The sequence below is a fragment of the Caloenas nicobarica genome, chromosome 4, assembly GCF_036013445.1.
Source record: "Caloenas nicobarica isolate bCalNic1 chromosome 4, bCalNic1.hap1, whole genome shotgun sequence".
NCBI lineage: Eukaryota > Metazoa > Chordata > Aves > Columbiformes > Columbidae > Caloenas > Caloenas nicobarica.
In genome coordinates this window covers 1,668,925-1,679,240 of record NC_088248.1, presented here as the reverse complement: position 1 = coordinate 1,679,240, position 10,316 = coordinate 1,668,925, and the positions used below count along the sequence as shown (strand labels likewise).

Below are 10,316 nucleotides of genomic sequence, written 5' to 3'. Positions count from 1 at the left end.
AACTCCTAAACAAGTGCAAGAATGGCTGTTTAGATTCTATAGAGCCTACTGAGAAAAAGCTGAGAGAAATAGAAATCAGCAGCTGGAAAAAAATCACAGCCTCAAGGAAGAACAGGTTGTGATTTCTACAATTAGTCTGTTTAATCAGTATCACAGTCACTCTGGAAGGACCATACCAAGCGCGATCGCGACGAGGATCCTGCCTTCTTCTGTATTTGAATCAACGATTTGATGGCGGACAAGAATTATCTACCTTGCAGACAGTACAGGATTAGAACTGAGAATGATCTTGGCAAACTCAAGAAAGAATCTGAGAAGAGATGAGATGCAGCTTGGTCAGGATAACGCAAGATTCCATGTCAAAAAACCAGCATACTGGAGGTACAAAACCTGGTGTTGTTCACAATCCTTCCACTCGAAGCTGGTAAGACCGCAGCAAAAGTACGTCTCCCGATTTTGGATTCTTTAATTCTGGATTTAAGAAAAAGACAGACTCATCAGAAAGCAACAAGAACACGACAAGGGCTAAAAATTACCCTGGGTGGAAGGCTTTGTATTTGCTTAGAAAAGGATGCAGAAGAGACCTGACAACAGTCTTTAATTATGTAAAAGGGCTGCAGCAAGGACGAGAACAAACCGTTTTGGTAACTCCCCTGGAGCGCACGGCCTCTCGCCTACAAGGCAAAATGCAACAGAACGAGATGGAAGCTGGGGAAAAAAACATGCTGGGCAGCAGGAAAAGGGCCTGAGGGCAAGCGGGGTGGGGAGGGAGGAATATCCAGCACTGGAGATTTTACAGAGGAGGTTTTTCCAGGTTGTTCAGCTTGGGAAAAATATAGCAGCTTTTTCGTTGTGTGGACCTTGAAATGTACCCTTAGAGGAAAGCCGGAGGCACAGGATGTCTTGCAAGGCTTGCAAGACTCCATTCAGGATGGAACCCCCAAATTTATCGAGCAACCCAGCGTTTTTTCAAGAAGTCAAGACACCAATACAGCCTTACACAAAACAGCAGAGAAAAAAAGCTGGAAAATTGAGCAATCGAAGGTGAGGAAGTACCAGAAGTAAGGATTATATACACAACCTTAATTCCAACTGTATAGAGAGCTTAATTATGCGATCTCTTACGACTTTCCTTCCTCCTCTAGTATATATGTTTCTTCTTCATTCATCACTCTCTATGTAATCCAAGCCTTACCTATGCATACCTTCCAAACACGGCATACTATCTATTCAGTATGTTTCACACCAAATTTCCTCTTATTTTGCTTTCAGAGACCATCAGGATCAATCAGCATCAGATCATCACAAAAACTCTAACGCCAAGGGAACTTATCACAGCCCCTCAAGGTAGGGAGGCAGCGTTCACCCCGTTTTATCAGCGGGGAACAGTGGCACGGGCAGAATAAAGCCCCAGGTATCCAGTCCCCGCTATCAGGAGACCCAGCTTGAGATGCCAACAGATTTTCCAGAGTTTTTGCAGTTATTACGGCACTTCCCTCATTCAAAGCGCAGCTTTCAGCAACCGTTAACACTCACCGCCGCTGTACATCAGACCTCAGAGCACCACAGCCCAGGAAAACGAAGGCGCGACAAGCAGCGACCATCTGCAAAGGGGCTGGTTAAAAATGACACAAATCCCTCGGAAAGACAGGCGCGGAGTTTGTTTCTTGAAAGCCCCTTTCCCAGCTGGCCCATCCTCTGATCCCTCTGATCCCCTCCAGCCTTCACCGATCCTTTTCTTCTGCAAAGAGCAGCTGCCCCGTGGACACGACGCGTTGTGGATCAAACCATCGGATCGAATCCCGGAGATTCCCCGGAGCATGAATCCTCCACCCCCTCCTGCCTTTTCGTTCCTGTGCCCGGGTGGGAAGCGCTTATCTCTGGTTTTACCCCCACTCTCCCTCCACCTCCTGCCAACAACAGGCGCTTGGAACCACATGGAATCCATGTAAGAGCCCGAGGTTAAGCCCGGCCTTTCATCGCACGCGCTGGCCGCTGTTTGGAAATGCAGATTCCGTTGCAGGCGATTTGTAGCGTAAAGACTGAACGTGAGTGGTACAGGGCGTTCATATTGCTTCAGAAATCTGTCTTCCTGCCCCTATTGCACATCGGACATCTCTGGTAGGGAAAACAGGAAAGACGACAGCTAAAATTTCAGCGTCTCAAAAACGAAGGACTTATTTGAAACAGGAAAAAAAATACTATTTTTAAGATAGACATGCATGTGTATTTTTAAAATATTCCTCTCTCCCATCTCTCTACGTTAATTTGTGTGCCATATACTCATAAATTCAGAGATGTTGTATCAGCACTGCACTTAGCGGGGCTGGGCAGACAGTTTTACCTTCAGCTGTCTCCCAGCATCTGACACGACGGGCCATCTTTTCCTCCAATTAATCTCCGCCTGGCAAATCACCAAGACGAAGAAACAGCTACACTCAAACTACCTCTGCCTACGGGCTGGATTTCCCCCAACACTGTTAGGATATTTCCAACCAGCAGCTCCAAGGCAGGAGCCATCATCCACCCCCCTCCAAATACCAGCGTGCAGAACGGGTCTGAAACACCTAAAAGATGGAATATGCCTTTTTTGACTCGCGATTTCCACGTGCGGTTTGAGGTAGCCTATCGGATAGGAAGATGAATTAGCAAGGCGTTAATGAGGGTTTTATTGGGGGGGCGGGCAGGGACCCGGCGGCTCAGCCGGTACTTCTGGATACAGCACAGACACAAAACGCACCCAACGAGCAGAAAAAGCCAGAACGTGAATCCAGCTTATACCTTTCGAGAAGTTAACGTACACGTACATTCCACACGACGCCTCGGCGTCAGAAGGAGCAATCTAATTATGTCTGTCACAGAAATGCCAAAATGACGTCCGGCTCCTAAAACCTCAATTCATGCTTTGACATTTCTGGAGAACCGATTTTTTAATCCATGTCATCTATCAGGAGTTCCTGATATTTTATTTTACCTCGATATTTTGCTATAAAATATTGTTGCCTTTAGGAAGGTGTGGGCGGGGAACTGAACACGGGCGCCACAAAATGTTAGGAAGAAAAATCGGTGTCAGCCCGTGAAAGCTTCTGCGGATTTTGGAGAAACAGAGTGGCGAATGACCTGGCTTCAGCTTTTTCCAAAATACTTGACTCCCAAACCACCATGTCCCCTGGCAGGGGCTTTTTTCCCTGTGGTCACAACAGAATTTGGCCATTTTGGAGCAGCACTGGATCACCCCAAAACACCCGCAGCCCCGATGGGCGAAGCGATAGCGAACTGCAGGAGGGCAACCAAGACCACACAGGTTTCACTGCTACTGAGAGCAAAGGCAGGAGGGGAAAGGTGAACTTTAGACATCACAACATCTGAAGTCATTAAAAATAAACGGCATTTTAATTTTGGAGGGAAACAGCACAGAAAATTAAATGGGAGGTACGGTTTTCTTTAAGAATTGTTTTATAAATTGTATCTAAATATAATGCACGCACAGCAAAATGTAGGGATGCCGTGGAACTAAAACTGCTTCTTAATTAATTTTCAACCTAGTGCAAAATCTGCCCAAGAAAAATACACGATAAAAAACCTATTTTTTCTGCTATAAAAATGACTACGCTTGATAAAAGGGCCGCAAGTCAAGCGAGCAGTAGGTGTCATAACCGCTGCCAACCCCCTTCCCGCAAGGTCAGGTCACTTCAGTAGGATATAGGGAAAACAAAAATGATGCAATCATTATAATGACATCTTTAGCAGAAAAAAAAAGTGTGCTGACATTGATTTTTGTAATTGCTTGCGGTTATTTTTTGTATAAAGGATGGGTTTTTTAGTACCTGGGATTTTATGAACATGACAGTACAGGTCTGTGGAGCCAGGGGACTGTGAAACGGCACCGAAACGCGGTACCTGCAGCTCCTGCTCACCTACAGCTCGACGACGCCTCCAAGGAAGTTTTGCCTTCTTTTGACTCAGTTTTCCCTCGCAAGCTTGCCGAAAAGCTACAGAATGACAGCGCTTAAAAGCAGAAATCCTAAAAATGCCGCGATAAACAGCACATAACCAGCTCTGGGTGGAATAACGCCTTTATCCAGACCGATAATAGGAGAAAACTGCCCCCTCTCTAGACCGCGTACTTGAGATAAATAAGATTATTTTGCTACGAGCTACTTCAGGCTACGATATACTCACATAAATACATTAATGCCTATATGTGAATATGAATTGGTATATATCGGATACAGATAAGAAACACTTACGACGACAAGTAAGTTACCAACAGCCGCTGCAGCTTCTCGCTGGGTAAAGTCCATCATCGAGACGGGAGCGCCCGGCGGGTCACCCTCGCACCAGCGCTAAACGCTTCCCGACCCTTCGTTAGCGCACCCCGGCCTCCGTATCCTAACGAGAAAGTCGGCTCGATGGGCTGCACTCAACACAAACCCCCCCAGCTACACAGCAGGGGATCCCCCACCCGGGATCAGCTTTTTTAGGGACCGCCCCAGCACGAGGGAGCTGCTGAACTTGGCTTTGTCAAGGCGATATGTGGAAAACTCGGGTTTAAGCCTCGACGGCGCTGCTGGGGACTCGATTTGCAGACGGGGTGAGGAGCCGCAGCGACGGCGGAGCTGTGGGTGCTCAGCAGCTCTGCAAATCGAAACTGGAAAATAATTTAAAAAACCCAACAATCCCACTCTTGGTGGTTTGAAAGGATCCTTAAAATAGGAGACAGCTTCTTTCAGCGTGAGCGAAGCATCCCCCTACCAGAGCGGGAGCAGACATGTGCTCCTAGTCTATTATTTACACAATATAAAGTGCATTACGATTTAATTATTGAACGGACAGACTTTCTGCCGGGACCATACAATTTTTGAAATAGAGGTGAGGGCTTTTCACAGGGAATTCTCTCATGAGAAAAACAAAAAAAGAGGTTCAGACTGGTGCTCTTCACCCTGTCCTCCTAAGGATTGTTTTTGGCTGTTCTTTCTAGTGCAAATAAGCTTGTGTTTGCTCAAGTTTAAGGGACACGGCAGTTCCAGGGCACCAGGAACGAAAATTTTAAACGCACGAGGGATTCAGCGCTCCCAGGGCACCTTGACGGGCCCTTCCGTGCAGGAGCGGCCAAAGAGGCGCTGCCAAAAAACCACAACGACGCGGAACCCATTTCCGAATCTCAACGTTACCGCCTTGCATTGCTACGTTCCGAGCCTGTATCACCCTCCAACGACAAGATCTGCAAACACCGGCGCTTTCCAGGAACCCGTTGCCCGCGGTTTGCCCGTCGGCCACCGCTGTGAAGACGCCGACGCGGGTGCGGATCTGGAGGTGCGTCCCATGCCGGGGAATAACCACATTAGCGGATCCGGCGGGATGCCCGCGTGCCAGCAGCGACTCCTGGGGAATATTTACAATAAACTAACGCCATCGGAAGGCCAACTAATTAACGCAGGATAAAAGATTTTAAAAAAAACCAACACTTTAAACACACTCTGCTGGCAGCCTAAGATGGAGCCAGGTTGCGCTTCACCACCCTTCAGCCGAAACGCCGAGCGGGCAGCAATAAGAAAAGCCATTGCACTTTTTTTTTTTTCTTTCAAAACGGTGAAGAAAATATCCCTTTTCAATCTCTTTGCCCGTCGCAAGTATTTTCCTCACCAAGACTAGGGGAACATGGGGAAGGCGTGATCATGGACAACACATGCAGTTATCTCAGCCAAATGCCAGCGCAGGAGCTTTCTGATCCCTCGAGGCAAAGGCGGCTGGGACGGGGAGGAAGGGGAGGAAACACGAAGGGGAAGGCGAGTGTGAAAAGTTTGTACATTCATAGCTCCGGTTTGTTGGAACACAAGTGAATTTTTACTCCAGGCACTGTGACGGGCAGCAGCAGTCAGCGATGCGCTCACGGACGCATCAAGGACTCATTCCCTAAATTCCGGTTTCACACCAATAATAGGATGTGGAGTTATTATTTATTTTTTCTTTAATTGACCTGTTAAAACCACTGGGACCAAAGCCCTAAGGGCAAGGATGAACCAGGAGCCCGTTGAACCTCCAGCTGGTCCATCAGGGTCTCCGAGCTGTTCTGAGGGTGGAGTGAGAAAACCTCTCCGAGAGTTGAGAAAAGACCCAAATGAGCGATCTGCACAGAAACGGACAGGAATTTGTGACCCGAAACCAAAGGCTCGGTTGCTCTGACTGCTACGTGTGGTTTTGCTTAAAGGGAGAATCACCTAAAACAGTGAAATTAACTTTCTTACTTCCTGTCACAATCGTAACATTTTCCTAAAGGTTCTTCGGTGACTTTGGTGCAAGCTTCTATTTTTTTCTTTTTTTTTTCTTTCTTTTTTTTTTTTTTAGTTAAAACAGATCGAGTATTTTTAGTACCCAAACTAAAGTCCAGATTACCCTCTTGGTTCCCACCCCTGCCTCCCCAACTCTACTCGTTATAGTTAATGACATCAACAGGTTCAGATTAAGCACGGCCGTGCAGCGTGCAGGTGGGTCCAGACTAAGAGCGATGAACGGTCTGGTTGGAGATAAATTTCTCAACAGATTTAAAAAAAGAACCATGTAATGGTCAAATGGGAAAACAGCCGGTCCATGTGCACACTAGGCCACTCCATAAAAAAAAAACAATTCAAATTATCATAAATATCTGATTGGATCCCGTAATGCATACTGCAGAAAAAACCTTGTAAAGGTGGGTACCAGGTTACAGGGAGAACCTGGAGCTGAATCAAATTCCCGCTGGTTTCAGAGGGAAAGAAGCCAGGTGCCCAAAGGCTGGAAAAGCCCCATTGCGCTATAATATCCAGTTTTTAAGAAACGACAAAGAATTTTCCAAGTCTTTCCTCAACCTCCTAAACAGGTAATCGTACGCATTCTCCCTCCAGGCAGAGAATTTATATCGCCAGGTGTAGAATTTACGTGACGAGGGATTTCAGCGGGATGGCACCAAAACCTCGTGGTGGGGACCGGGGACGAAACCGCGCGCTGACGGCCCCGCTGTGAGCGGTGGGAGGGGGCGAGGGCGGGCACGGGTGTTATCTCCAAAAAACAACACCTGTCAAATCAACACGACGGGAAACCCGAGGCGGCGGTAACCGCGGCTTCCGAACCGCGCTACGGGGAAGTACGAGAGAGATGCCTTTTTAGACAAATTCAGTGATGCACCAAACCCCCCAAAGGGCTTTTTTTTTTTTTCATGGTGGGAGGAGGAACACGCCCGGCGTTTTGCTCGCACGAGGGAACATCGTGACCGCGTTCGTCTCACGACTGGGAGAGAAGCCGGGAGCCCCGGTCGCAGCCGTCCCTCTGAGCACCCGCTCCACAGCTGGAACCCACAACACCCCTAGTACAAAAATACCTTCTGAAATTTCAGACGAATGCATTAAAAACAAAAAAAATCATCGGCCTCGCGTGGGCAGAACACTTAGATGAGGAGTGAGTTATTATTCATCACCATTAATTTCAAAGGCTTAGCATTCAAGCAAAACTTTGCCCTCCTGGGATACTCAGGTCAGCCCAAAGGTACTAAATAAATAACAAATTTTCTGCTCTTTACCAGCACGTTATGAAGGTCTGACCAGTTATCGAGGTTTTACCCACACGGAATCATCGTCTCAGTCTCAGTAACCAGCAGACGCCAGTTTTAAAACTTCTCCCTCTCCTCATACACATATGAGCAATTCGCGCAGAGATGATTTTTGTTGTAAATGCCCCGTGGCTATACCGCTCAGCCTTTTCACCGAGCGCAGGCAGAATTCAGTTCCAAAAACCCGTCATAAGCAGAAATCGATACATGTCAGCACAAGGTTTGGTTTGGGTCTTTTTTTTGTATCACGTTGAAGTGCAACACAAGTCTTATCTAGACTATTTAAAGGCTAGAGTGCCAGATTTTTTTTTTTTGTGCTGATACATGTACTTTCAGAGTCTTCAACACTCGAAGCGGCTGACTCATACAGACTCGGGAGGTTGGTACTTTCATAAGACATACAGAGATGTTTTGGGCGTAATTTAACGTGATAACCAGATAACATTACGTACTGGAGTTAGCGAGAACTACCGGAAAAGGGACTTTACAAAAAAAAGATTTAAAAAAGGAGTGGGTTTAAATTACTACAAGTCAGTCCCTCTCACCGATTTCTGCTTGTTTTGTTTTGTTATTTTTTACCAGACGGCCAGTCCAACACACTCTATTCGAGACCCTCTTGCTCTTCACCACTGTCCCCTCTGGCATCCATTCTTTTTTCTTTATGGCTGTTGTAAATCCTCCTCATCTCTTCTTCGTACTTGATAAAATTTTCCCCGAACCGTGTCCACGCTTTGTAGGGCACCGTGATGGTGTTACGGTAGGGTGGCCTCACCTCACTTACCTTCAGGAAGATGCCGTACCTGTTGGATCCCACGTCGAAGTAGAAGCGCTTGTTGTCTACCCGGAATGAGGTGCCCTCGGGGAGCTCCGGGGGCTCATCGCCTCCCGCCCTGCGATCCTCTATGTCCCCCTCGCCATACTCTTCGATCAGCTGGACCAAAGCATCCCTGAACTCGATCATACCTTGCGCCGGGAGGACAATCGTCTGCTCCTGTCCCAAGCCATGGCCGAAATAACCCATCACGCCAGGTCCCCGGCTCACAGTTTGCCTAATCCGCAAGAAGCGGCCGCGCTGGTTCTCCTTCAGGTCCAGGTAGTACTTGCGGTTGTCCCTCTCAATGTACTCCGTTTTGAGGACGCTGTGGGGGTGCTCTTCAGAGCCCACAGACACCGGAGGCGAAGGTGGCGGGTGCTGCTGCCTCCTCCGGGGATGCTGCTCTTTGTCATCGCTGTGCTCGTGTCGGTGGCCGGGACCCCCTTTCAGACCCAGGTGGGCGTAGTGCTCGATGAAGTCCCCCAAGCAGTCCTTCAGCTCCGCGGCCACCGACAAGGAGAGGGTCAGTTTGCTCTTCCTGATGTTGTCCTGCCTGCCCCTTCCTATCCAGACCTCAGCAATTTTCAGGAAGCGGCCTCGGGAGCTCTGCTTCACGTCCAGATAAAACCGCTTCTTCTGGATGTCCACCCTCTTGGAGGCCAGCTCCTGGATCTCCATGCAGCTCCCCTGCGAGGAGGCCGGGTACTGGTACTGCTGGGACTGGGAATAAATGCTCCTGTGCAAGCCAGAGCCTCCCAGGTTCCTTCCTCCTCCTCCTCTCCCTCTTTCCATCTTTACCGATCAGCTGGAAATGACACAGAACAAGAGACACAGACAACAACATCAGCACCAGGGGCCCGCTTGGCTTCTCGCCGTGCGGCTCCGTTCGCCGCTCACTCTCTCGGTGAAAGACGCCGGCGTTCCCTCCTGGCTGCCACGATGGCCACACCGTCCCCAACGCTCTTCCCCCCGCCCGGCTCCGGCTCCTGCCTGACATCCCCCAGGCGTGGGGACCCTCCTGCCAGCGCTGTCCCCTCCTGCAGCCCTCCAGACCCCCCCAACACCCAAGCGTGGCGGCCTGCCCGCCCCCCAGCCCCGGCCCTCTGGCTGCCTCAGTGTCCGCTTCCCTGCAGTGAGAGGGACCCCGGGGGGCACCACAAACCAGCCCCCCCGCTGCAGGGTCCCCCCCACACCACTCTGTGTCCCTGCCCTCCCTCCCGAGGGCACTGGGGGGACACTGGGGGGGCACTGGGGTCCTCCCCAGCACTGCCCATCCCCCTCCACTGCCCCCCAGAGCTGCAACCTCTGCCCCCAGGGAACCCCCCAGTACCAGCCCCTGCCCCCAGTGCCCCAGTACTGCCTCCCCAGTGTCCCCCATCACTGCATTTCCAGTCAAGTGCCTCCAACGCTTCACCTCCTTCCTCCCCAGTGTCCCCAGTATTGCCCCACTAGCTCCCCAGTTCCCCAATACTGACTCCCAGTGCCTCCGATACTGTCTCCTATGCCCCCATTGCCCCAGTACTGCCCCCCCAGTGCCCTCATCAGTGCACCTCTGGTCCCAGTGCCCCCAGTACTGCCCCCCCAGTGCCCTCATCACTGCATCTCTGGTCCCAGTGCCCCAGTACTGCCCCCAGTTCCCTCATCACTGCATCTCTGGTCCCAGTGCCCCCGTACTGCCCCAGTACTGCCCCAGTACTGCCCCCAGTACTCCCAGTATTGTTCCCCCGGCCCCCCAGTTCCCCAATACTGAGTCCCAGTGCCCCCAGTAGTGCCCCCCGTGCCCTCCCGGTGCCCCCCAGCCCCGCATCTCCCGCCCCTCGGCCGCCCCCCGTCCCCATCACTCACCCCTCAGCGCCCATCGCCGCCGTTAGCCTTCAGCCGCCGCCACCGTCCGCAGCCGGCGGCCCCGCCGCTCCC

General features: G+C 50.3%; 1 protein-coding gene across 1 annotated transcript; it reads right to left on the bottom strand.

Moving 5' to 3' along the window:
- Positions 1-7,947: 7,947 nt before the first annotated feature.
- PURG (purine rich element binding protein G) lies at positions 7,948-9,191 on the bottom strand. The gene has a single exon (XM_065634274.1). The coding sequence runs from the start codon at positions 9,189-9,191 to the stop codon at positions 8,187-8,189; it is 1,005 nt and encodes a 334-aa protein (XP_065490346.1). The 3' UTR covers positions 7,948-8,186.
- Between the last annotated feature and the right edge of the window lie 1,125 nt (positions 9,192-10,316).

What these genes read in the sequence shown, in the direction of transcription:
- PURG (XM_065634274.1), bottom strand. Translation starts at nt 9,191, where the DNA reads ATGGAAAGAGGGAGAGGAGGAGGAGGAAGGAACCTGGGAGGCTCTGGC.